The sequence below is a fragment of the Onychomys torridus genome, chromosome 17 (assembly GCF_903995425.1).
Source record: "Onychomys torridus chromosome 17, mOncTor1.1, whole genome shotgun sequence".
NCBI classification, from domain to species: domain Eukaryota; kingdom Metazoa; phylum Chordata; class Mammalia; order Rodentia; family Cricetidae; genus Onychomys; species Onychomys torridus.
Genome location: NC_050459.1, coordinates 10174901 through 10201727, shown reverse-complemented (window position 1 = coordinate 10201727; position 26827 = coordinate 10174901). Strand labels below are relative to the sequence as shown.

Below are 26827 nucleotides of genomic sequence, written 5' to 3'. Positions count from 1 at the left end.
TACTGTGTGCTGTGGTCTAAGTAAGTGATCACTCGGTCTGCTTCCTCTTCTAGACGTTTACTCACATGGTTCAGATACTCTGGAACCTTCCCAAAAAAATAACACATCAATGACAAAAAGACTTCTTACATTATTGATATTTTCTTCATAAAATAGAAAACGAGCAGTGAACACATTCAAATCAAATATTAATAGATTACCAGGGGTGGGCAGGGTGGGAGGATGTATGAGTGACAACTAGGAGGCTGGGGATCACCTCTAAAATTGGGGCCCAGGTTGCACTCCCTGCTTACCACGAAGTGTTGGGGATCAGAGATACACACTAGTGGGTCCCCATGGTAAGTGACTAGCATCGGGTAGAAAGCCCAAAGCTTACTAGCAGTCACACAGGAAGGTGTCCTGTCAGAGGTGACACCCTCTCCTGTAGCCAAAGGCTGCACACACATGTCAGCTGTCTGGGGCCAACAGTCCTCAGGGCCACTTGTTAATACTGCTGCAGCTAAATCCTGCTCTGACAGGCTGGCCACCTTGTAAGGAGCAGGTTACTGTGTCTGCATTCAGGGCTCCCTTCAACTTGACTCCAGGACCTAGGAAGCTGCTCAACAGGGTGGGGTGATATTGCTATTACATTTGCATTATCACTTGTACTACAGATTACACATGTATTTGGGAGGGGGGATTCTTTACACAGATGAACAATTTTGATTCTTTTAATTATTTGTCTTTCATATTGAGGATTTACTCTTTATCCTTGCTTAGACATGCGCTCCTTTGCTACTCCAAACTACTCTGCGAGGGTAGGGGGGTGGGTTAAAGCAAACACAGTTGGTGCATCTCACCTCCCTGTCTTGCATCAGCCTCTGGCCTTCTGCAGCGTACAGACAGTTAGTCTCTTCCAAGAACTTCAGTTCAAACGAGTCTTTATACACCTAGGGAATGAGCAGTTACTGATGAGCTCCACACAGGATCCGGCCTTCTCAAGCACTAAGGGCCCACTTTCTGGGTCAGCAGGCTGCAGCTCGTGGTCATCATGTGCCACTGTTCTTTGGAAAACTTTTCCTACCGGGCCAGAGCCCTATCTGCTCTCAACACTAATGCTTCTTTAGCCTTTGTTCATCGGTTATTGGCTTTCCCTTTGTTTATGGAATATTTTCCATAGAAACTAGTGTTTCAGACAGCCATACGTAGTATCAATCAGTCTTTTCTTCTGTGGCTCCTTGTGTAGGGTGGTGTTTGCCTCAGGCATTCTTTCCTTAAGGACTAGACAAGCACATTTTCAGCTCATGCTTTTGTGATCCTATTCCCCGCTTACATCTCTAATGCCCGTGTTTTACTTTGGGGCAGATGGCCATCACACACTCAGGACCAAGGCCTCACCTGGAGATCTGAGAGCATGCTTAACAGACTCCGAAGCAGGCTCCTGTCCACAGCCTCACCGCTTCTCTCACGCCCAATGAGCAGCAGGATCCCATCAATGGTCTTACTCTGCACCATCCTGTCACTGATGATATGGTTCCTAAACAGCTCTAGGCCCATGTCCCTGACAGGTAGAAAGCAGAACAGGGCTTTAGTTCAGCCTTGGATGCTCCAGAAGCTTCACATGCACCAGCCAAAAACTGCATTTGCTAATTATAGGCAGAGCCTTGAAAAGGGCTCTTACGAAGGTTTGTTTGGCCAGTCCAGGATGCCTGTGTCTCTACCCTAAATGAGGTTATTTCCTGGATAGGTCAAGCTGACCACCCTGAGGCGGTCATGAGATACCTCATGTTACACTGACACCCAGCAATCAAATTGTTTTTGTGTGAATCTGCTGTCTTTGACTCACGGCTCACCATTCTTCTTGGGTGAGCCACAAAGATGTCAAGGCTGTGGGAAGCACCACTGCATCTGCTCCTTCTGGAACCCTTCCCTTTTCCTGTACTGTTCCCAGCAACCTCCTCTCTAGTCCACAGAAAGCACATCCGAAACAACCCCAAGTTAACCCTACTTCCTCAGCTCGTAGGCCGGGAGTTTCGGGAAGGCTTTGTGCAGTGAAGGTGCTACTCTAACAGAGAAGACAGCGGGGCGTGTCAGACGTGGGAGGGCACTCACCAGATAGAAGGCAGCATGGAGTTCTGGAGGACATAGGTGCGATCCAGAAACAGGAAGATGCTTCTGATCATGATCTGAAGACCAGAAAGCAGAGGCACTCACACCCCTATTCCCTCTTTCACACACCTGAGAGCGACTCTGGACCATCCCACATTAGTCGTCCTGAACGTAACAACTGCTTCTCGATGGAAACCCTCACACACCAAGTTCCTCACTTTATACACTTAACTTTTTCTTCTGGTATTTTTCAGCCCAGACTGCAAGGACTCTAAAGCATTCAACCTCAAGGATCTTTGCAATTTAATTATCTCAGGTGGTTGGTAGTGTCACAAGCCTTTAATGCCAGCACTCGGGAGGCAGGCAGATCTCTGTGAGTTCGAGGCCAGCCTGGTCTACAGATGGAGTTCCAGGACAGTCAAGGCTACACAGAGGAAACCCTGTCTGGGGGGAGGAGAGGGTGGGAGGATAAAAAAAATTAATTATTTCCCAGTTCATGACACAATGATGCTTTTTGGATGGCTCAGTACTAAACCAGTCTTTCTTGATTTCTTGAGATGGGGTTTCATGGCCTTAAACTCCTTATTTTCCTGTTTCTACTTCCTAAATGTGATTACAGGCACATAACAGAACCTGCATTCCCGGCTTAAATTTTCTAAGTCTTGCTACACATCTTTAGGCTCGGGCTCCAGAGCACACTCTGTTGCACGGACAGCGAAAATGCAGGCAGTGAGCTGTCGTCTACCTTTGTTGCTGAAGCCCTGCATTCACCAGCTGGAACTGATTCCACCTTTGCTGAAACTGCTGACATTTGAAAACACCTTCCCGAATGGACATTCTTGTTTTCACATCCACACAGCTCAAAATGCTCATGCCCTGCTCCTCATCCTTACAAAGCAAAGACCCAGTCTACTTCAAGAAGCCACACACACACTCTTCTCTCACAGGTCACCACCAGCTGGGCCACACAAGACTCACACCTGTGAAGACAAGTTAGCCGCCACCACCACAGCCTAAGGTTTTGCCATTTAACTACGCGAGGGGCTGGAACTCAGGCCAAACTGCAATTAGACACCTGCAGCCTCCTTTGAGAACACGGAACCGCCTCCTACGCGCACACACCGACAGCTGACCTGGAGGCAGAGCTGGCCAGCACCCCTCCCTAGAAGTCTGAGGAAGCTCACCTCCCCACCCTACTCTACTACTCAACTGTGGTGAAGGGTCCCTGAGCTTGGGCCTGAAGTTGGTAGAAAGGCAGGTTAGCGCGGGTGTGAAGAAATCACTACATTCTGTCTAGAGCACAGGCTTGTAAAGGTAAAGGACAAGTGAGCAGGTATAGGTGAAACAGCATTAACAACAGCGGGGCTGACTAGGGTACAAACTTACCATTTGTCTGCAGTGGTCTTGCCAGCATGTGTTAATCTTCTTTAGAAATAAAACGCTGTCTAGTGAGTCTGTGCAGACCTGCTAAGGAAGCTTCAAACATTCCAGTCCACTCCATTTTTGCAGCCTTCACTTTAATCTCAGTACTCTCCCCTGCTAGATGTCCTTCTAGGAACATGAAAGTATGACCATTTCCCTTCTACAGCGTAAGCCATACTACAGTCCCAACACTTGTGAACACCTAATCCCAAGGCAACGGTACCCAGAGGTATAACGACACCCTGGAGAGCTGTGTCAGCCTATCTACAAAGCAGGCAGCTTTTACCAGGTAGAGTCTACTAGTCTTGGGTCTTGGACTTCCAGCCTTCAGGTGGTAGCTTATAAGCTAGTTTACAAATGGACTGACAGAGACCTGCAGCTCCCAAAGCATGAGTGGATTCCCAGCCTCTGCCTACTGCCAGCTCCTCTCCTTTCGTAGCAACCTCCCTGACTCATCCCACCCTTTGGATCTGTCCCACTGCTTCACCTTGGCTTCCACTCTCTCCTCTCTCCTCTGCAGTTACTTTCTACTCCTGCCGGCTGACACAAATAACCAGCCATGAGTGCTTCAGCTGGGTGGTCGGATTTCACCCACGGAGGGCCAGGATGAACTAGAACTGGTGGGCCTGAGCATCCCAGTCAAAAAGTGTATAGAAAGTATATAGACAGGCACTGGTGGCGCAGGCCTTTAATCCCAGCACTCAGGAAGCAGAGGCAGGTGGGTCTCTGTGAGTTTGAGGCCAGCCTGGTCTACAGAGAGAGTTCCCAGACAGCCAGGGCTACACAGAGAAACCCTGTCTCAAAAAGAAAAAAGAAATGCTGTGTCTGGGCTGGCGAGATGGCTCAGAGGTTAAGTGTACTTACTGCCTGTTTTTTCCAGAGGTCCCAAGTTCAATTCCAAGAAACCACATGGTGGCTTACAACCATCTATAATGATAATGAGATCTGATACCTTCTTCTGGTATGAAGGCATGTATGCAGATACTGTATTCATAATAAATAAATATGTATTTAAAAAGTGTATAGCAGGGAGCTGGCAACCCTGTCTCAGCATCCTCAGAGATGAGATTAAAGGCATGTGCCTTTGTGTATGTATGGAGACAGGGTCTATGTACTCTGGCTGGCCTGGAACTTGCTATTAGGATATTCTATAATTTTATGTATGTATTATGTTTTTGTTTTTTGTTTTTCAAGACAGTTTCTCTGTGTAGTTTTGGGCCTTTTCTGGAACTCACTTGGTAGTCCAGGCTGGCCTCCAACTCACAGAGATCCGCCTGGTTCTGCCTCCCGAGCGCTGGGATTAAAGGCTTGTGCCACCATGTATGTATTATGTATGTGTGTGTATGAATGTAAACATGTGTGTAGTGCCCAGAGAGAACAGAAAGGGGCATCAGATCTCCTGGAACTGGAGTTATGGATGGTTGTGAGCCACCATGTGGGTTTTGGGAACTAAGCCTTAATCCTCTGCAAAAGCAGCAAGTGCTCTTAATTGCTGAACCATCTCTCCAGCTCCACTAATTAAAAAATTTTTTTTTTAGATTTTTCCCCTGAAATGATCGAGTATTTTATTTGTATGTATGTGTGTGCTGGTGCCAGCACCCATGGAAGCCAGAAGTGTCACATCACCTGGAGCTTAAGTAAGCTGCCTGGAAATTGAACTTGGGTCCTTGGCAAGAGCAGCACGTGCTTTTACCAATGAGCCCCCTCCCTAGTTTCTAGGATACACTTTTAAAGAAATGTGCAAAATACAGTTTTTAAGTAGAGATACCCAAATGTGGGTTTCTGGAGAAGGGCTTTTTTTACCCATTCTCATTTGATCTCTGAGCTTCCTAATATAGAAAAAGGCAGTCCATGCAGCTGGAAAGCACCAGGTGTCTGTCCTGTGCTTCAGTCCTGTCTGCCACTTGCTAGCACATGGCACCATCCATGTCAGTAAGTTCAAGTGCAGCAGGCTACCCACCTCAGCTCACATGAGGAAACACAGAGTGCCCAAATGGAGGAAAGGTTTGCTAAGTGTGCCACAGTCAGGGCAGAGAAGCACCAGATCTTCAGTCAGTCAAGGGCAGCTGGGAGAGGCAGGTGATGCTGACCTAGCCTTAGGAGGGGAAGAGAATGCTCACGGAGACAGTAAGGCCACAGGCACATCTGTGCAGGTGACCACAAACACAGTAGGCCAGACAAAAAGGTCCAGTTTCTCGCCTCCTAAGTCTCAGGAAACATATTCACACGTTTAGACAGTCAGACAAAATGTCTGTCAGCACATTACCCTGGGAGAATGCTTCTATGATGGTAAAACATGTCAGACACTATCTGTAGAAAAGCAAGACAAAGGTGGCCACAGGACACTCAGCAGGTTGAGAGATACCACAAGCCCAATGACCGGTCTGCAAAGTTCCTATTGCCTCCACATTGGCCAGCTGGAGCTGTGTGGCAGTGAGCCCACATGAGCCTTTAAGCTTAAACTGGGGTTAAACACTGGTCCATCTGGTGCTACCTGGCAGCTCAGGAGTCACCAATAACCATGGAGGAGTCGTACCTGATCTTGTATCTCTAAGATGTAAGGATCCAATGTCAATGTTCTCTAATAAAAGAATTCTGTTAAGTAACTTACACAGGTCTCCAGATTCATCATTTTCTGATTATTTTCCATGGGAAAAAGTACCAAACAGTACTAAGTACCACAGAGCATGGTGTTTACCAAGATCCTATGCACCCTGCTAGAGTTCGGTCAATTCTAGGATGCAATGCTCACAGCATCCCCAGTGCTAGGAGTGAGTAATCTAGGCAGGTGCCAGAGGGTCTGCTGTGGCTTCTGCTGAGGCAGCTTTCTGCTTGTCTCCTTTCAATCCCTACCAAGGACTCGCACACGAAAGGGAAGTACACCCTTCATGGTACAATAAAAACCCAACAGCAAGAATGCTTAGGACAGAAAACTACCAATCATAAAGACCACTTAAAGGAAAGCAAGACTCTATTGTGTATATTGGGCTGGAAGAGTGACAGGCCAGCAGTGACCTACACTCCAGAGGGTGCCCACTGTCGTCTAACACTGATCTGTTTAGGGCTATTTAATTACCAGTCTTTCCACTGATCAATACACCTGGCCAAACTGCACTGCTTGACGCTCAGCACAGTATGAGGCCTGTCACACTTCAGGTCACAGGTGAGCTTTCCCTCTTTGGCTTTTCTCTTCTGGAAGCCTGTGGCAGCAACTGCTGATTCTTGCGTACGGTTTTTCTCACTTTGCCTGCCATGTTTCTGCATAGGCCACAATAGCAACATCTCCTCTGTGGGCCTGCCTTTCTTTATGTCCAGAGGTGCACATGGCCCTCTGTTATACAAATGCCTATGTTTGTTACCTCCATTAGAGGGAGGTACTCACAGTGCTTTTTCCAGGACCTAGTTTGATGCCTGGCAGCACAAACAGCTACTTTGGAAATGTGTTGGCCAGAGAAGGTTCTAGGCTGCACATTGGCCAGAGTTCTAGACTGTCCCATCATTCTGCCCAAGAGATCATATAACAACTTGATTGAGCTCTTGCTTAGAAACTTCTAAGTAATCTCAGTGACTTGTACAGCTTAAAGTACCAACTCCTGGACTGCACATCAGCCTGCACAGTCCTTAAGAACACACTGTGCACCCACAGCCCCATGTTCACTTTGTCCTTCAACTCAGTGGTATCTTCCTCCTCACCCACCAGCCCCTGGTGGGGCTCTACCTGGTTTCTGTTTTGCTGCCATGTCTCTGGGGTCAAGACATGTAGTCACTAAGGAATCTAATGTGTTAGTGCCTTTTCCTCCTGTAAAACAAACCATGACTCTTATAAGCCTGGTTTGTTAACAAGAAACAGCGTACTTCCCCAGCTCTACCCTAGGGCTGGGATTCTGTGGAGCATGGAAATCAGGCCCACAGTCACTTTTCTCCTCCTCCTCCTCCTTCTTCTTTCTTCTTCTTCTTTTTTTTGGGGGGGGGGCTTTTTGAGACAGGGTTTCTATGTTTCCAGAACTCACTTGGTAGCCCAGGCTGGCCTCAAACTCACAGAGATCTGCTTACTTCTGCCTCCTGAGTGCTGGGATTAAAGGTGTGCGCCCTCACCGCCCAGCTTTCAGTCACTTTTCTATAATCCACGATCAAGACACTGGGTTGGAAACAAAGGCTCACTAAATATGTGACCACTTTGGTCAACCCCCAGAGTGGGATTAATTTGCAGGAGGATAATTAAAGCAGGTAATCAAGAAGTCGTTTCCAGCAAAGTGGGATTAGCACAAAACACTATGAGCTAACTCTGATGGGTACTGGTGTCCCAGAACATGGCTGCTAACCATCTAGTGTCACTCTCAGCCCAGATGCCAGGCTCCTCCAGGACTCTGATGGGGCACAAGCTCTACATGCCTCACAGGTATCTCCTGAGTTAAGAGTGCATGCTGGCAGGCTCCTCTAGGGTATGTGGTCACCATGATCTTGTACAATTTCCCAGTCGTTAGTTCAGAACACTTGCCAGAGAATAATAGAGAGGCATGCTGACAGAAGCCCATGTAGCAGAAACCTAGACCATAAAGGCCTCAACGTCCAGCAACACTGTCTGCCTGCTGCTCTGCATTAACAGGCTCTGTACAGCTGGTAAGACCATGTTCCCTTTGATGAGAGCCACAGGAGAAAAAAGATCTCCTGAACCTGGAGAAAATCTTGAGTAGGCAGGTTCTGGGATTTGTTTTATACATGAAAGCATGGAGCCAAAGAAGTCAGGATGGGTTTCACACACGACATTTGTGTCCTAAAACTGGCAATGGGTTTGGGGACCAGCCTGAGGCCAGGTCCTACAGATGTCCTTGTGGGCATGAGTCACAGGATGACATGGCGGCGGCAAATCCTAAGCTGCCCTCTGCCCAGCGCTGTGCACAGCACATGCCCGAATAACTCCCTTCTTCAGCTCAACACCGTGGCCACCACTCCTTTGTCTGGTTCCGTCCTGGGAGGTAGTCTCAGACCAGACAGGCAGGTTCTCCTGCATACCCACAATCCACCAGGAGAAACTGGATGCAGCAAGGATCCAAGCACAGCCCTTGGGTGAAGCTGGATCCATGGTCAGATGGTAAGTAGGGACCTTGTTCCTACAGCTAACCAACTGTGGGGACCAGAAAAGACCCACCGTTCAGATGAGATAGCCTTCCGGACACCCTGACTTGGGCCTGTGAGACAATGAGCAGAGAAACTATGGGGCTGTACCCTGATTCCTGACAGACACAAACCTCCAAATGAACTGAGTATGTTTGAAGCAGCCACATTTGTGGGGATTTGTTCCATATCATAGAAAATGAATACAGATGGCTTTTATTAAAGGACAGAATGTAAATTTTAAGACATTTTCAGAAATTTCCCTAAATACTCCAACTAGATGCATAAGTGGAGGTTGTTTACCCTCATTCATATCAGTAATTTAGAAGTTATAAATTTCACTTAGAAATCTAATACAATGAGTTATGAAACAAAGATAGGCCCTTTGTTCTATAAGAGAGGATTTAAAGCTTATTCCTTTAGTATTAAGGATACTCATTAGTTCTTTATCCCATTTTAAAAAGTTCTGTGTAATAAACAGGCAAGAAAAACAAAGCACAGAAAGGATATTCTCTGAACGGAAGGATCTGGGCCTGGACGTGGTCTTCACAGACCTGGCGCAGCTGCTTGTAGAGCGTCGGGGAGACTTTGTGAGAACAAAGGTTTTCCACAGCCTACAACAGAGGGAAAAGGTGATTGTCACGAGAGTCAGAGTTCTCTGCGCTGCGGTGCTCATGCCACCTGGTCTCCAGGGCCCTGCGAGCAACCCCGCAACTACGGCACCTACAGCACTGTGTGCAGCTCAGTGATGGCAATGGCCAACAATAAGGGGCTCAGACCGACAGGGTGCTACACCTGCCATCCTGAGGGCTTTGGGGGCCTGGCACCTCACGTCTCCAGCTTTGCCCTAGCTCAGTGGTTTCTCTATCAGACTGCAAACCAGTACTAGGACTCTCCAGCAGGTTTGGCTCTTGTGGCCATTTTCTGATTCTCTAGGCTGAGGTGGGACACACATTTACTTCTCTGGAGAATGAACATGGGAAACCAGGGCAGTGACAGGAGGGAGCACAAGCTTGCTCAAGCACGGCAGGGACTCCACCTACAGTGAGTGGAAGCTGCAAGAACTGATTCCTGAGTGATATAGGCCAAGCTGTGATGACCTGTGTTTACTTACTCATTGACTGATGTAGAATTCATTTGTTTTGTCTTAATGAAGAAAAGACAACTTTTGTTTTGTTTGAGGCAAGGTTTCTCTGTGTATCCCTGGCTGCCCTGGATCTCACTCTGTAGCCCAGACTGGCCTTAAACTCACAGAGATCCACCTGCCTCTGCCTCCAGAGAGCTGGGATTAAAGGCATGCGCCACCACCGCCTGGCAAAAAAGCAACTTTTGAAGCAGAAAAAACATTAAATATTTCTACCCACTAAAAGAATATACATTCTCTAATTCCTGCAAGCTATCCACGCACATCCTCTCTCTTCCTCTCTCTAAATGTAAGTTTAAAATAATAAAGTTATATAAGAAAGCAAAAAAAAAGTCTGTACATTATACTTTTTCTCATTTTAGGTTTCAATTTTTTATACCTATGTAACTTAAACACATACATATTTAAAAAATAAAGAATATACATTCTCACCAGTCCTAATTAAACCTGTCAAATCTCATTCAAGTGTGAAATATAAACAGAAATGTTTTCTACTATAATACTTCAGATATACCATTTTAAAAGTGTGGGGATAGAGAGAACGGAGGAACTTTCCAGCAGACCCCTTTCCTCAAAGTGGCCCCACATCTTATAGCAGAGGTTCTGCCTCGGTCCACATTTACAAGTACAAAGTCATTTTATACAAGTGCATGCCTGCATACTTCTATTTTGTAAAGTCGAGTGTGTGTGTGTGTGTGTGTGTGTGTGTGTGTGTGTTATACTGTCCCTCATAAAACAACAATTTTTAAGGACCATTTTCTCTTTCCTCTTGAGACAGTCCCACTACGTAGCCCTGGCTGTCTTGGAACTTGCTCTGTAGAATAGGCTGGCCTCAAACTCACAGAGCTCCTCCTGCCTCTGCCTCCTGAGTGCACCAGCAGTCCCAGCAGATGAGCATTTTCTGAGCGCTGACTCCCGAGCTGGAGACAGTAATCCTCAAACCACTTTTCCTAGCTATGACGTGCTATCACTGTTACTCACTCCTGACATGAAACACACCGAGACTTGTTTTGAATATTAAGATGCCTCACGGCAGGCGGCACCTGCAGGCAGTGCAGACTTGTTGTAAGCCTGAGTACAAGTGTGTGCCACCATACCTGGTTCTCAAGACTGTTTCTAAATTGACCCTTGATGTAAGAAGGGTCAAATCAGGCTAAGACAGTGTGCTGTGGGCATCCAAGAGTCACCTCAGAGAAGCAAGATTTAGTCCAACAACCAAAGGTGGCAGGTTTTGGATTTTGCTTGTACCAGTTCACAGCTGTTCCTCATTCCTAAAAAATTATTGCTCATATATCCCCAAGGGTCACTCCTCACAGCAGACTATTTTGTGACCAACAGACTGTGTCGGGGCCACAGCATTGTGTGCTGATGAGCATGGGCTGTGGAGTCCAATGCTTTCCTAAATCTCCCTGCATGAGTTTACTGCTACTGAAACAGTATTTCCTACGGCCCTGTCTAGGCACCTCACTGGGAGAAGGTGACATGAAGACTGCAGGCAGCTGTGGACCAGGGCTCTGCTGGTGCTCAGGACATGCAAATTCATGCAGAGTTCTTGGACGGAGCTCAAGTCACAGAAAACAGGAGCAAGACATCGCAGACTGTATCATGAGATTCACGTACAGAAAGGACACAAAGGCAAACAAGCCCTCAGGACCTGCCGCACATGCCTAGTTACTCCTGGACCCAGCCACTACAAAGAGACACACTGGTGTGTGTGTGTGTGTGTGTGTGTGTGTGTGTGTGTGTGTGTGTGTGTGTGTGTCTGCTGCAGAATGATCCTGAGCTCACAGAAGACTAGCAAGGCATGCTGCCCAGACCCAGCACTTCAAGATTGGTGGTACTTTCTGTGGCAAGGACCATCACATACAGACTTGCTGTCTTCCTACCCCTCCTCCTCAGCCCCTCATCCCACCTGGAGTAGTACCGGGATACCAGACCCCTCTAGGTACCCACCTGAAAGAAATAAATGACAATGTAGAATGAAATCAGGACTCAAATGCAGGCAACAGGAAACTCAGAAGCCTTTCAGGGGACATGCATCTACCACTGTCTCCCAAATCTAATGCTCACTCTCAAGAAGGCTGAGGAAAGAGCTAAACACACACACACACACACACACACACACACACACACACACACACACCTGCTGAGTACTTGCAGGGCTGTGAGACTAGTGCAGTTTCTGGTAGGCCAGGGAAGTCAGAGAGGGTATATTCTCTGCTTCTGTATTGAATTTACTCTCTACTACCATGTGACTTCCTCAAAGTAGTCATAGAGCAATACTGATCTGTGGTGGGATATTTGATCGCATGGTGACACCCTGAGCTGTGTTAATAAAGTTAACCCTGAATCAGGGGGCAGAGCCAGCCACTAGTTGACAAGAATCAGTCATAGAGTATACAGAGGACCCAGGACATGGACAGAGAGGCACAGCAAGGAATAGAGAGGGTCTTGGGAGATTCGTGGGCTTTTTGGACGTCCTGTTTGGCCTAGGAAGTGTGGAGCAAAGGTCAGCTGGTCACTCCTCTGCCACTTCTTGTTCTATCAGGTATCATGGAGACAGCATGACTCTGGCCTGGCCTATCCCATCCTAAAAGCAAGACTTAAAAAGACCAGATAGTATCCAAATAATTTAACTATACAGTAATGGAAAAATATCTGGCATACCAGTTAGAATTTATGTTGACCATCCAATCAAAGATGATCAGATTCTCCTTAATGGGAAAGGGGGTCAACCAGAACCAAGAACAGAGTTAGCAGGTCAGGACAAAACAACAGTCATCTCTAAGATTCCACGTGTCCAAAGATGAAGCAGAGCTTCAGTGGCCTTCAGAATGACCCAAATGCACCCTAGGAGGACCAAGTGGGAAGAAAACTCCCATCGCAGCAGCAACAGCAGACGAGTCATTGGACTCTGAAGACAGGAGGGATGCTAGTCTCGGGGAACTTGCGACAATCACTGTGCACTTAACATCTTTCCATGAAGAAAACCAAGACGGAGCTGTCTCAGCAGTTAGAAGTTGCTCTTTTGGAGGACACAGGTTTGGCATCCAGCACTCACGCGTCAATTCACAAATGTCTGTAACCCCAGTTCCAGGATATTTGACACCTTCCATCCTGTGGGCACTAGGTATGGAATGTGGTGCACAGATACACATGCAGGAAAAACATCCACATACATAAAATAATAATAATAAGTAATATAATGATAATGAAAACCAAAATGGCTCTACTAGGGAATCCCCTCAAACATTTAAGAAAGAAATGACATCAACTGTGTACAAGAAGAAAGAATCATTTCAAACTCATAAGGCTAACATTACTTTGACACACAAACTGATCAAAGATATAGAAAGGAAAGAATACATTAAGACAAAATTAACAAAACATTAACAACTCAACCCAACACATAAAAAGAAAATAGGCACAGGCACAGTGGCAGATGCTTCAATTCCAGCAGCACTCAGGAGGCAGAGGCAGGTGGATTTCTATGATTTTGAGGATAGCCTTGTCTACATAGTGAATAGTCAGCCGAGGCTACATAGTGAGACCATGTCTCAAAAAAAAAAAAAAAAAAAAAAAAAGGGTACCTTTTAGCCAAGTATGGTATAGCCTAAGCACACAAAACTGTCTTTATACTTAAAAGAGGAGAGACAAACCCACTGGATCCCTCACCAGATGCAGAAGCATGCCTTCACTAAACCAGGAGCAGAAAGGCACCTCCTCCATGGTAGCGTTACCCTGAGCAGTGGTGAACTAGAAGGTCCTGAGACCTGGCAGACAAGTGCCTGCTTTCTGACTTCTAACCACTGTCCCGGAGGCTCCGCCATACAGCAAGACAAGGCGAAGAAATAACGGGCACAGCATTGAGATGGGCAAAGCTTCTCATTAGACACAACGTCTGGGCAGAAGACCCAGTGGGGTCTACGGAAAATCTCGAAGCAGACAAGGCAGGCGAGTTAGAAGGACAGCTTCAACACATAAAAACAACAGCGTTTTTATGTAAGTGAGAATCACAAATCGGAATTAAGATAAGACAAAAATTCACAAAAGGTTTGTACCATCTGTAAACTGAAACAAGAAACAATGCTGAGAAATAGTTAAAGGGACCCAACAGAGTGCTATCTATCTTCAAGGCTGAGTCAGTTCTCTCTAAACGATCTAACGGAGTCACCATAATCTCAATCAAAACCTTAGCTGGCTTCCTGAAGAAGCCAGAAAACAGGTTCCGACATGAAGACAAAGGACCGAGACTAGCTGGAACAACTGTGGAAGACACAAAGCCAGAGGGTGACCTTCCTGACTTAATACCTGTCACACCCACTCCTAGGAGGACAGCTGCTCTTGTCTGTGAGAAAGGCAGCTGGGCAACAGTGTGCCCAGCACCCGGGCAATTACAGGGAAAACACTGCATTTAGATTTATATCTCACAACACACACACACACACACACACACACACACACACACACACACACACACGTCCACAAGGTATAGATCACAGATCTAAAGGTAAAACTTTCAACTCTAAATGTCTACAAGGGAAATACAAGAGCTACAAAGATCTGTGTTTTGTTGAGACAGGGTCTCATGTAACTGGCCTAGAGCTGGTTAGTAAAAGGCTGGCCTTGAATTCCTCAATCTCCTATGCCTGCTGAGTGCTGGGATTAAAGGAGTGTGCTACTATTCCCAACTATGGCAAAAATTTCTTATTTTTTAGGCAGATACTAAAAGCACAACCTTAAAGAACTGCTGATACACTGGACTTCAAAATGTAAATCACTGTTCTTCAAAGGACATAGGTCAGCTAAGGGGTAAGTTAGACTAGAAGAAAACATTTGCAACTTGTATCTGGAAGAATACATACTAAACCCACACATTCAATAATAGGAAAATAATCTAAGAAAATGAAGCTGGGCATACTGGCTTATGTCTATAATCTTAGAACTTGGGAGGTTGAAGCAGGAGGGCTGTGAGTTTGCAGCAGAGTGGGCTACACAGAGAGATAAAAGGGGGAGGGGAGAGGGGAGGGGAAGAGAGGGGAGGGAAGGAGGAGAGGGGAGGAAAGGAGAGGAGGGGAGAGGAGGGGAGGGGGCAGGCAAACAGACAAAAGGTTTAAATAGTTAACTTCATCAAAAAGGGTACAGAATAGCAATAAACGCATGAAGAGATGCCTAATATCAGTAGGGACTGTAAATTAAACCACATGTAAAGCTGACAGCACCAAATGCTGGTGAGAATGTGGAGCAAACAGGACCCCTGTACTACCAACAGAGTGCAAAATGGTATGGCCACTTTGAAAAGCAGGCAGTTTCTTATGAAATTAAGCACAGGTCTTCTGTAATACCTCTGAGATAGCTCCCTGAGAGGAATGAGAACACATGCCCACTCAAGATGTATTCAATGTTCATAGCAGCTTTGCTGGCAATGTTTCCCACTGGACACCCAAACATCCTCCACCTGATGAATACGCCAATTGTACTATATTCACACTACTCATTAATAAAAATAGTATGCACTTGGGGGGCACATGGGGCGGTTTGAGATGTTAGCTGGGGTTGGTGAAGGGAGGCGGGAATGTGATGTAATTCTATTTCAAGTAAAAACATATTTAAAAAATTTAAAAAAAAAACAAAACAATACACCAAACTGCTAAACACTATTCTAAGTAAAAGTCAGATAACAAAAGATGGCAAATACATGACTCCTTCTAGATAGACAGGGCAGAGTAACTGGAAACAGCAATGGCTGCCAGGGTAGGAGACGGGAAGGGATGGTGGGAAGGAATGATGGCAAAGGGCTGCAGTTCTTCATGGGTGATGATGGAAAGTCTGTATTTTCACGGGGTGTAGGCAGCAAAACAATGCCTATTAGACCATTAAAATCTACTATAACAACAAGTATGTTAGGGTAAACCTGCAACTCTCACAGGAGGATTACCTTGAGTTTGGGGCAGCCTGGGCTATACAATGAAACTCTTAAATAATAAAACTAGCCAACTCCTCCTCCCCCTAAATAAAACCTATTGGAGTACAAGTTATATATAAATCATACTTCAAGAAAGCTGGTTAAAAAAATGATCAGGGGTGTGGTGGCACATTCAACCATGTGGGAAGCTTGAGGCAGGAGGATTGCTCTAAGTTACAGGCCAGGCTGGAATATATAGCAAGTAACTAAGTCAGCCTGCACTCTGTAGCAAGACTCTTACTCACAAAGGGAGTTGTAGAGACTTGGAGAGCCGGCTCAGTGGTAAAGAGTACCTGAAGACTTGAGATTGGTTCCCAGTACCTTATGGCTCACAACCACCTAACTTAGGCTCCAGAGGGGTCCAACACTTCTGGCCTCCAGCTCCATTCATACCCACAGAGACACACTTAAAATAATAAAGGCAAGTCTTCAGGGAGGGCGCAGTGGCGCACACCCTTAATCCCAGCACTCAGGAGGCAAAGGTGGGAGGATCTCTGTGAGTTTCAGGCCACTTAATCTACACAGTGAGTTCGAGACCAGCCTACAGTGAGACCCTGTCTAAACAAAATAAAAACAAAACCTTAAAAGGAAAAAACCAGCCGGGCGGTGGTGGCGCACGCCTTTAATCCCAGCACTCGGGAGGCAGAGGCAGGCGGATTTCTGTGAGTTCGAGGCCAGCCTGGTCTACAGAGTGAGCTCCAGGACAGACAACAAAATTACACGGAGAAACCCTGTCTCCAACCCTCCCCCACCCCCCAAAAAAAAGAAAATAAAAACCCCTCTCCCTCAATACACAATCAGTTTACAAACTTCTGACAAAGGACAGACACATGTACACCAATCTATCACCCAAAATGCTTGGAAAAAGTGTTATGAATTAGATTTTTTTTCTGGATTTGTCACATGGATATGCATAATGATGTATTTGGGGGATGGGACTCAAGTCTAAACACAAAATTAATTCAAATCTCATATACCTTAAACACAATTTGAAGGTCTATTTTTATTTATCATTATGTGTGTGCATGATGCGTCTGTGTGGGTACTTGTGACATGGCTAGAGTCTGGAGGTCAGAGGACATCTGCAGTCAGTTTCCTCCCATCTTTTCGAGGGGTTCTGAGGTTTGAACACTGGTTGCAAAGCTTGTTCTGCAAGAGCTTTTACCCACTGAGCCATCTCACTGGCCCTAGCTTAAGGAATTGTATACACCAGTTTTAGCATACATTGTGTTCTGTCCCAGGCCAGTCAGAAGAGGTCAAGTGTGCGCTGAAAGTTCTGGGTTGTGGGAGTTTGGGATTGGGAGTGCTCAATCTGTAACAATTTCCTTTGGGTACCATTGTTTATTTTCTTTTCCTACTTTCTGTAACTTATGATACATTCACTTTGTAACCAGGATAAAACAAACCGGTAAGTTCATGTTCAGTGTAATTAATTATATGCTTCATCATCACCTAAAATAGACGATTTGGCGAACATTATTGTATAAAACCATGTCAGAAGTCTGCTTGAAACAGCAAAATGTACTTTGGATGATTTTTTTTTTTTTTTTCCTGTTGTGGACACTGACCATCTAAGTGAAAAAACTACCCAAATCTGTCTGCAAACCTCACATGCAACAATTAAGCAACAAAACTCTGTGTGTGTGTGTGTGTGTGTGTGTGTGTGGTGTGTGTGTGTGTGTGTGTGTGTGTGTGTGTGTGTGTGTTGGGGGTGGGGGGCACGACACAGAGACCCTACTAGCAAGTGGGGCCATACTGAATTGTATGTGTAACTCTCCGGCATCATGGTAACGCTGAAGGCTGCTGGAGCCCTGTGGCTCTCAGCCCCCAACACCTCCTTTCTTCTGCTGACCGGAAGGAAAACTTACACCTCCCAAGCAGCCTGACTTAACAGAGCCTCAACACACAGCACTAATCCAGGGCGGCGATCCACAGAAACACCTGCTGACCCAGGGCTTCGCGGCTTCCGCTAGGGAAGGCTCGGGCCGCACGCAGCGTTTCCCCCGGCAGGCCTCCCTAGCGTCGGCGACCGTGGCTGCGGGAGGAGGAAAACAGCCAGGTGCTCGCAGGCCCTCGCCGCCGCTCACCTGGTACAGCTCCTCCAGGTTGTACCTGATGGATGTGCTGCTCTGGATGGCCTTGACCGCTTCGTGAAGCTTCCGCCACGTGTCCTGAGTGTAGTTGTCAGGCAGCCGCGGCCTGTCTGTGGGGAGAGAGGGTCAACGGCCGCGCGGGGACAAGACAGGCCGGGGCACCGAGGCAGGGCCCGGCAGGGCCAGCCAGGAGGTGCGGGATCAGGGCCAGCTGGGGCGCGGGGACGTGGCGGAGCAAGAGGTGCCGGGGACCAACCAGTGCAGGCTGGAGCGCCGGAACAGGACAGTGCGGGAACAAGGCGGGCTGGGGCGCGGGGACAGGGCCGGCTGGGCAAGCCCCAGGAGGCCCTGTCCGAGCGCGCGACCCGCCTGCCGGCCGTCCCCGTTCGCTCCTCACCGGAGCGCACCCACCTCGGAAGTTCTTGATGACCAGCTTCCTGGAGCCGCCCGCGCCCCCCGGCTTGGCAGGGCCACCGGTCAGCGTCGCGGGCTTGGTGAGGCCGTTGGTGCGGCCCATGAGAGCCGAGACGCTGCCCTTCCGCGGGCCCTCGTCCGCCATGGCTGGGCCGGACGCCGCCCCGCCCCGCGCCGCCCGGCTCCTCCTCCGGCCCTGCGCCCCGGCCGTGCGCGTCCGGCTCCTCCTCCTCCTCCTCCTCCTGCCGGGCTCCGCCCTTGAGCGCCCGGCTCCTCCTCCTGCTGCTCGCGGCCCGGTCCGCGCGCCCGAGGCCCAACGGCCGCGGCGCGCACCGGAATGATCCGGCTCCGGCGCGCGGACTCCGCCCAGTGACAGGGCTCGGGCGTACGCGGCCGCGCGGGGAGGGTTGGGGACCCGCGGACGTTCTACGACGAACGCTCGCGAGAGGGCGCCGTGGTCCCCCCCCCCCCCCCCCCGCAGCGAGCGCTCTGGAGCCAGGGCGTTCAACGTCACGTCGAGGGCTGGGGAGCACCCCACAGCCTTGTCTCCGGGGCAACCCCACACCTAGGGCTCAGGCATGCTCCGAGACACCGCACGCCGAGGGTTGGGGAGCGGCATGCTCCAGTGAGGGGTGCGGGAGGAGGACTCGGGGACACTTCCGGTGAGGGCTAGGAGAGCGCGGGGACGTGTTCCCAAGTGGAGTCCGGACTTTGGTTCTGTTTGCTGGAGGGTGTGAGAGCCAAGAGCATCTCTGCACAGTGAGGACCAAGGAGCGAGCGGGTCACCCTCATCCGGGAAGGGGCGAGGGGCGCGGGGAGTCACTAGGACGCGTCCCCAAGTCGGTTGGGACTCCTCCACGTCAGTGCTCCGTCCTCTGCCCCCGCCGGAGCGGAGGCACCCCAGTGACCGCACCCGGATCACTGACAACTAAGAGAAGAAGGGTGGTGCTCGCGCCAGCTCCGCTCCGCTAGCGCTACCGGTTCCGGAACCAACGTGCGGGAAAGACAGTGTGGGGACAAGGAACGGAGACGGACCTGCGCCGGAAGTGAGGTACTTAAAGCCCGCGGCCGTTGCGATGGCGCACATCACCATCAACCAGTACCTACAGCAGGTGGGTTTCGCCCGGGATCTTTGTTTCCTGGCCACCGGGGTGGGTCCTAGCGCTGGGTCGGACCGGGCCTGGGGGTGGGAATCTGCGGCTGCCTTTGAGGCGAGGAGGGTCTGCTGCATGCGGCGGGCAGCAGGCCTTGCTCAAAAGTTGCAAGCGCCTCCCGCCCGGTCTGGGACAGAGAGGAGGATTCCAGGTGGAAGTACCAAGAGCGGTGTTCCTCGTAAAAGCTGTTGTCCGTGTAGCACTGCCTGCACGAAGCACATTGTGTCTTAAGAGAGGTGTCCCTCAAAGCTTTGCTCAAGGCCCGCGAATGGCACAGGCAAGCAGTGTTGCATCTGGGTTGAGGGGTTGAGCTTGCGTTTTCTCCACAAACCTAGGACAGAGAGGTATGAAGCCCACCAGTCAACACACCCGGTGCAAAGGACAGCCAGATGGGAAAGTCTGATGAACGTCTCAGCTGATTACACTGCTGTTCATAGATGTTTATGAGTCTTGGTTTTTCACTTAGCTCTATTATTATCAAGGCCCCTGTTTCCTGTCTCAAACATCTCATTAGCTAGAACCCCTAGGGATGCTTGGAAACAAGTATTGCAATTTGAGCCTAAATGCTCAGAAGGGAAGAGGCCTGATTAGTTGTGGAAGTCCGTGGTGTCAACTGTAGCTGCCTCCTGATCGACAGTTAAGTCACAGCAAGCCATGTCTCTAATGGCCCACTTAGTAGAGGCTCCCTTTCCCCCTTTCTGAGACAGTTTCTCTGTATAGCAGCCCTGGCTGTCCTGGAATTTACCTGTAGACCAGGCTGGACGTAAACTCACAGAGATCCGTCTGCTTCCTGAACGTTTGGATCAAAGGCTGAGGCCTGTTTCTTATGCTGTCATTTTTTGGTTGTTTTTCATAGCTTTTTTTTTTTGTTGTTGTTGTTGTTTTCAATCAGTAATCTTAAAAAAATATTGAAAAGTAAATTTCCTATGGATATGATAAGATAAAAAGGGAGATTATGGAATCTACTTTTAAAAAAAGGAACTACTTGTTTTAAATAGGATAAGTAATGAATTTTTTTTGTCTGAGTTTATCAAATGTTACTGGATTGGACATGGTCAGAATATATATAATGGAGTTTTTTGCCTGAATCTGTCAAATGTTAATGGACTAGACATCGTTAATGTACTCTTGACTATGTATATTGTATATAATTATTGGATACGATTTTTCTTTTATTAGTTATAAGCTTTTTAAAATTTTAGACAAGTTTACAGGGGAAATGTGGTGGGTATTGTATTCCCTGAAATATTGTGTGTTCCCCGAAATAAACTTATCTGGTGTCAGAGAACAGGATGGCCACAATATTAAACATGACGATAGGCAGTGGTAGCCTATGCCTTTAATCCTAGCATTTCAGAGACAGAAATACCTCTGGATCTCTGAGTTCAAGGCCACATTAGAAACAGCCAGGCTTGGTGACACATGCCTTTAGTCCCTGAAATCCAGCCTTTAATCCCAGGGAGTGACGGCAGAAAGTAGAAAGATTATATAAGGCGTGAAGACCAGAAACTAGCAGCATTTGGCTGGTTAAGCTTTTAGGCTTTGGAGCAGCCGCAGCTGAGGAACTGGTGAGGTGAGGTAGCTGTGGCTTGTTCTGTCTCTCTGATCTTCCAGTGTTCACCCCAATACCCAGCCTAGGTTTGTTTTTATTAATAAGACTTTTTAAGATTCCTGCTACAATTTCCCTAATACTCTTTCCTTAAAAACCATATGGATATATATATATATATATATATATATATATATATATATATATATATATATATATATATATATATATATATATGTATGTATATATTTAAGACAGGGTCTCTCTACAAAGCTCTAGCTGTCCTGGAACTCACTATGTAGACCAAGCTGGTCTTGAACTCACAGAGATCTGTGGTCCTCTGCCTCCCGAGTGCTGGGATTAAAGGCTGCCACACCCAGCCTACATTATGGATTATTTTTAATACCCAGTTATACTGTCAGCATGTTACTCTTTTGAAGCTCAGAATTCCCACAGGCTGCCTCAGCTGCATCTGTGGCTTTTGAACCTGGCCCTGCCCTTTCTTGACCCTCTTTGGGGCCACATGTTTTCCAGTCTCACCCAAGTGTCTCCTGTCCCAGCTCTGTGTCAACCCTTTCTCCATGGAGCTTTGCTTCCTTCCTGTCAGTGAGGAATAGAACTTATAGAACAGGCTTGGTACCAGCTATGCTTGTTGCTCTGGGATTTCAGTTTGTTGTTTGATGTGTACAGTTTTAAGGAATTGTGAGTTTTAAGAGCAGATGGACCCTTGTGGACTGGTGTGGAGGACCCAAGAAGACCTAGTCAGCTGGGAGAGATGTCTCCTGGGATGCCTGAAGCAAACTCCTCCATGTGCCAGCCCAGGGCACTGTGCACAGGTGCTTGATTGGGGTATAAATTCATGATCCATATGGTGTCTAATCTAAAAGGATGGAGTTTCTGTGTTAGCATTTGGTAAAGCACCTATGGCAGGTGGCTGGGTGCCAGGGATGAGGTATCCATGGTGTGGCCAGACACTTAGAAATAATACTGGGGACTAAACCCAGGGACTTGCACATGCTAGCAAACGCTCTTGACCTTGAGTTTCGTCGCCAGCCCCCAGTTACTGTGTCAAGATTTGCTCCTTCAGGCCTGTCACAGTCCTTATTTCTTCTCCACTGCTAACTTCCTTATGTTGTTATTGAGGGCAGGACTCCGATAGGACACTCTTAAAATTGAGTCTTGGCCTAAGTGCAAGGTCCTGTGGAGTTGAGCCAGTTGCTAGTTAAGTTGTACTTGAGGTTTTAGAAACAGCTTAGGTGACTGTGGACATACAGAGCTACTGGTGTTAGGGTTACTTCATCCTGCCATCTCTAAGGTCACTGCAAAGGAGATCACTGGAAAAAGCAGCCCTGGAGCCCTGCTCCCTGCCCGACATCTGCACTGCTCATTACCTGGACTGGTACCTGGACCTCAGTGAGCACTGGGCTCCTAGTACCTACAGCCATCAGAAGTGTGCTTCTGGTTCATGATGTGTGCTCCAGTTCTGAAACTCCAACTACCCTCAGGTTTCTTGTGGAAAGAACTCTGGGGGCCTTGGAGTCCTTCAGAGAGTCCTGTTCAAGTGTGACAAGCGACCAGAATCCTTGATACTGACTAGGACAAGGCTTCTCCTAACGAGGCTGTGCCAGGGTTCAAGTCGGAAGAATGATGGAATGATGGATTTGTAATCTTAGTGCCTCATATAAAGCCAGTGTCCCTGAGTCCTTTAGAGAGGCCTCTCTGGGACTGTGGCTTTCCTGTTTTCTTGACCTAGGAAGATCCCATTTTGAAATGAAGTTGTTTCTTGTATGACTTTACATTTTGATTATTCTGGCCTTTTTCATAGAAGGAGGGAACTGCTTCTGTGGTATGCAATGCATTGCTCAGGTCCCAGGAGAGTGGATGCTTGCCTCCCTCCTCTATGCATTGCTCAGGTCCCAGGAGAGTGGATGCTTACCTTCCTGCTCAATGCATTGCTCAGGTCCCAGAAGAGTGGATGCTTGCCTCCCTCCTCAATGCATTGCTCAGGTCCCAGGAGAGTGGACGCTTGCCTCCCTCCTCAATGCATTGCTCAGGTCCCAGGAGAGTGGATGCTTGCCTCCCTGCTCAATACATTGCTCAGGTCCCCTGAGAGTGGATGCTTACCTTCCTGCTCAATGCATTGCTCAGGTCCCCTGAGAGTGGATATTTGCCTCCCTCCTCAATGCATTGCTTAGGTCCCAGGAGAGCGGATGCTTGCCTCCCTCCTCAATGCATTGCTCAGGTCCCCTGAGAGTGGATATTTGCCTCCCTGCTCAATGCATTGCTCAGGTCCCAGGAGAGTGGATGCTTGCCTCCCTCCTCTATGCATTGCTCAGGTCCCAGGAGAGCGGATGCTTGCCTCCCTGCTCAATGCATTGCTCAGGTCCCAGGAGAGCGGATGCTTGCCTCCCTGCTCTATGCATTGCTCAGGTCCCAGGAGAGCGGATGCTTGCCTCCCTGCTCAATGCATTGCTCAGGTCCCAGGAGAGCGGATGCTTGCCTCCCTGCTCAATGCATTGCTCAGGTCCCAGGAGAGCGGATGCTTGCCTCCCTCCTCAATGCATTGCTCAGGTCCCAGGAGAGCGGATGCTTGCCTCCCTCCTCAATGCATTGCTCAGGTCCCAGGAGAGCGGATGCTTGCCTCCCTCCTCAATGCATTGCTCAGGTCCCAGGAGAGCGGATGCTTGCCTCCCTGCTCAATGCATTGCTCAGGTCCCAGGAGAGCGGATGCTTGCCTCCCTCCTCAATGCATTGCTCAGGTCCCAGGAGAGCGGATGCTTGCCTCCCTCCTCAATGCATTGCTCAGGTCCCAGGAGAGCGGATGCTTGCCTCCCTCCTCAATGCATTGCTCAGGTCCCAGGAGAGCGGATGCTTGCCTCCCTCCTCAAGTTTTCCTCTTCAACTGGTTTCAGGTATATGAAGCCATTGATACCAGAGATGGAGCGTCCTGTGCAGAGCTTGTGTCTTTCAAGCACCCTCATGTTGCAAACCCACGGCTCCAGGTAGGTAATAGATATGCCCATGGTATCTAGAGAGAATGGAGAGAGATGAGGGAATCCTGGCTCTCAGTCAGGAAGGGCTATACATGCCTCCAGAGAGAACTGTGGGGCAGTCAGTTTTCCATGGAAGTATAAAGTTGGATAACAGGAAACTAACATTGCGACTCTTATTTGAAGACTTCAAAATTTCTTTATGATTAATGTAATCCCATTTTACTTATTGAGCACTGTACCTCATACTCCTATATTTGATTCCTGTATAACTCAGGGTTAAAGTCAGTGACATATCACTGTCACTAGGGGAGATGCCCTGGAACTTAGACCATATCCATATTCAACTGCCCCAAAGACTAGAAGCCATCATGCACTACAGGTGAATCCCACCAAGTTCCCACTCAGAACCAAGATTCCACATGGAGAGTAGAGCAGTATGCTGGTTCAAGTGTTGTTTTGGTGGCCTCTTTGCCACATGGCACAGGTGACTGAGCCTGCAGAGGTTGGCAAACCTTTCACAGAGCACATTTGCCAGCCCTGCTTTGAGACTCTGAGCATTTTCCATTTGGAATTTAATATTTGTATAGTTATAAAGTTCTATTTCTATGCAGATGCCCAATATTAAAGTGTGTTTCTATGGGAACAGAGCTCTTCTTGGGGAGGAAGATGGGGCAATCTACTGGTGATTAGTCTGCCCCAGAACATCCTAAGTGATTCTGATGACCAGCACTAAGAGCTGTTGTCCTAAGAAGTGAGTCCAGTGATTTGAAGAGAGCCCAGCCTACTTGGCCACAGCACAGTATGAGAGTGCTATGCTTGCTGCTATTCATCTGGGGCGGGGGGGTGACCAAGTAGGTCTCTCTTTTTGGACAGTACTCCATTGGCCTTTCATCTGATAGGTTCATGAGGAACTGTAAAATGGTGCTGTCTGTCTTTCTGGTTTTTTGTTTTATTTTGTTTCAGTTAAATCTTAAACTTAATTTATTTTTGTGTGTATGTATTTGGGCATACATGTGCCATGGTGTGTATGTGAAGGTCAGAGGACAGCTTATGGGGTTAGTTCTTTCCTTCTATCACATGGGTCCTGGGGATTGAACTAAGCTGTCAGGCTTGGTAGCAAGCCCCATCCCCCCAGCTTAGAATGGTGATTTTCTGATATCAATATTCTTCCTTCCCACCTTTATGTGTAAGTGTGTGGATGTTTATTGCACTTGCGAGGACTCCTGTTAATTCATTTGCTCTAGTTCACTCTTAGAAAAACAACTGAAAGAAATACATCTATACATACGTAATACTTACATACACCGAGAAATACATCTATACATACACAATACATATATACATGGAGAGAGATGGATTTCTGAGGGAACTTGGGTCATGTGGTTATGGAGGCTGAGAAGGCCCTTGCACGACCTGCCATCTTTTGCTGGAGGCCTGGGGAAGCCAATGCTGCCACTGACTTTGAGTCCTGAGCCTGTGGGTAGACCCAAGGTCTGCCTGAGATGCGATAGTGTCTCAGCTTAGGTGGCAGTCAGGAGCCAGAAGGGTGTGTTTGTTTTCTCTCTCTCTTTTTTCTTTTCTTTTCTTTTTTTTTTTTTTCTGTCTTGTTCAACCCTACAACAGGATGGTGGGTATCCGAAGGAAGTTAAGGTTAGAAATTACTGTTGGCCCCTAGCCCAGGACACTTGTTCCCTGTAGGACGCTGTGGAGTGACTTTACATGGCACGGTCACTAACTTGTTGACCTTAGTTTTGGAAGGAGAGGTCACTTAAGTGTTTCTTGACTGACTAGCTGTTAAGTACTAAAGTATGTGTGAGAGCACATGAGATGGCCGGTTGGGTAGAAGTAGGTGCTGAGCAAGCCTGGCGACCTGAGTTTCCTCCCCAGAGCCCAGTGGGGGAAAGTATTCCTGTGACCTGTGTGTGTGTGCCATGGCATATGTGGGCTCACACAGGCACACATCACACACCTATACACACACCAAATAAAGTAAGAATAAGTGTCTGGAAGTGCCTAGCACGTCCTGTGGTCTGCAGCAGACAATGCATTGCACTCTCAGGTTTCTCGTTTTCTTGAAATACAGATATTGGTGGAGTAGTGAGCCTTCTCTTAGAAGTGCCAGGCGGAAGTCTTTCTTTGGGCTGTGAAGTTCAGAAAGTGCTCATCTAAAGCTCTGTATACACCGCCGTCTTTCATGCCCACTAACTTTACCCTGCCCCTTTCTCCTTATGGATTAGATGGCCTCTCCAGAAGATAAATGCCAGCAAGTTCTGGAGCCCCCTTATGATGAAATGTTTGCGGCTCATTTAAGGTAATCTGTCGGCAGCAGGAAAAACCAACATACACAGCTGTACGCGTGTAACACATCACTAGATTCACACAGCTTTTAGCATGTATCATTGTTTGCTTGAAGCAGTGAATAATTAACTTGGAAAAGTGGACAAATGTGTCATGTGCCTCTTGTGTCACACTTTTATTTCTACTGACTAGACTCTCTCTCTCTCTCTCTCTCTCTCTCTCTCTCTCTCTCTCTTTTTGTTTTTTTTTTTTCGAGACAGGGTTTCTCTGTGTAACTTTGTGCCTTTCCTGGAACTCACTCTGTAGCCCAGGATGGCCTCGAACTCACAAAGATCCGCCTGGCTCTGCCTCCCAAGTGCTGGATTAAAGGCGTGCGCCACCACCGCCCAGCTAGACAGACTGTCTCATATTAGTTAGTCAGGTGTAGTGCCTAACTGATGTCTTGCTTTTCTTATGAAAATGATGTTTTTTAATATCTTTTCCTTGGAGGAAAAAAATCTGAGTTGAGCAAAACAGAAACTTCTCTTTATTGACGTGATTTGTCAGGTGGTTCAGGCAGAACGTTACATCCCAAAGCCATGTGTACAGCATT

General features: G+C 47.7%; 2 protein-coding genes across 4 annotated transcripts in view; one reads left to right on the top strand and one right to left on the bottom strand.

The window, feature by feature from the left end:
• Cul4a (cullin 4A) overlaps window positions 1-18617 on the bottom strand; it is a 38024-nt gene extending 19407 nt beyond the window's left edge. Inside the window, exons 1-8 of one of the 2 annotated variants that reach the window (XM_036166956.1) lie at window positions 18239-18617; window positions 17822-17937; window positions 9136-9239; window positions 3475-3544; window positions 2092-2165; window positions 1378-1540; window positions 840-929; window positions 4-86 (exon numbers count right to left, since the gene is read on the bottom strand). In XM_036166956.1, the coding sequence (XP_036022849.1) occupies window positions 4-86; window positions 840-929; window positions 1378-1540; window positions 2092-2165; window positions 3475-3544; window positions 9136-9239; window positions 17822-17937; window positions 18239-18386 (848 nt within the window). In that variant the 5' untranslated portion in view covers window positions 18387-18617. The remainder of the gene's footprint in view (window positions 1-3; window positions 87-839; window positions 930-1377; window positions 1541-2091; window positions 2166-3474; window positions 3545-9135; window positions 9240-17821; window positions 17938-18238) is intronic. The other variant, XM_036166957.1, reaches the window with a different exon arrangement.
• The window catches only part of Pcid2 (PCI domain containing 2), a 30506-nt gene continuing 22198 nt past the window's right edge, over window positions 18520-26827 (top strand). Inside the window, exons 1-3 of one of the 2 annotated variants that reach the window (XM_036166960.1) lie at window positions 18520-19353; window positions 23857-23946; window positions 26175-26248. In XM_036166960.1, the coding sequence (XP_036022853.1) occupies window positions 19318-19353; window positions 23857-23946; window positions 26175-26248 (200 nt within the window). In that variant the 5' untranslated portion in view covers window positions 18520-19317. Of the gene's footprint in view, window positions 19354-23856; window positions 23947-26174; window positions 26249-26827 lie in introns of those variants that run through there. The other variant, XM_036166962.1, reaches the window with a different exon arrangement.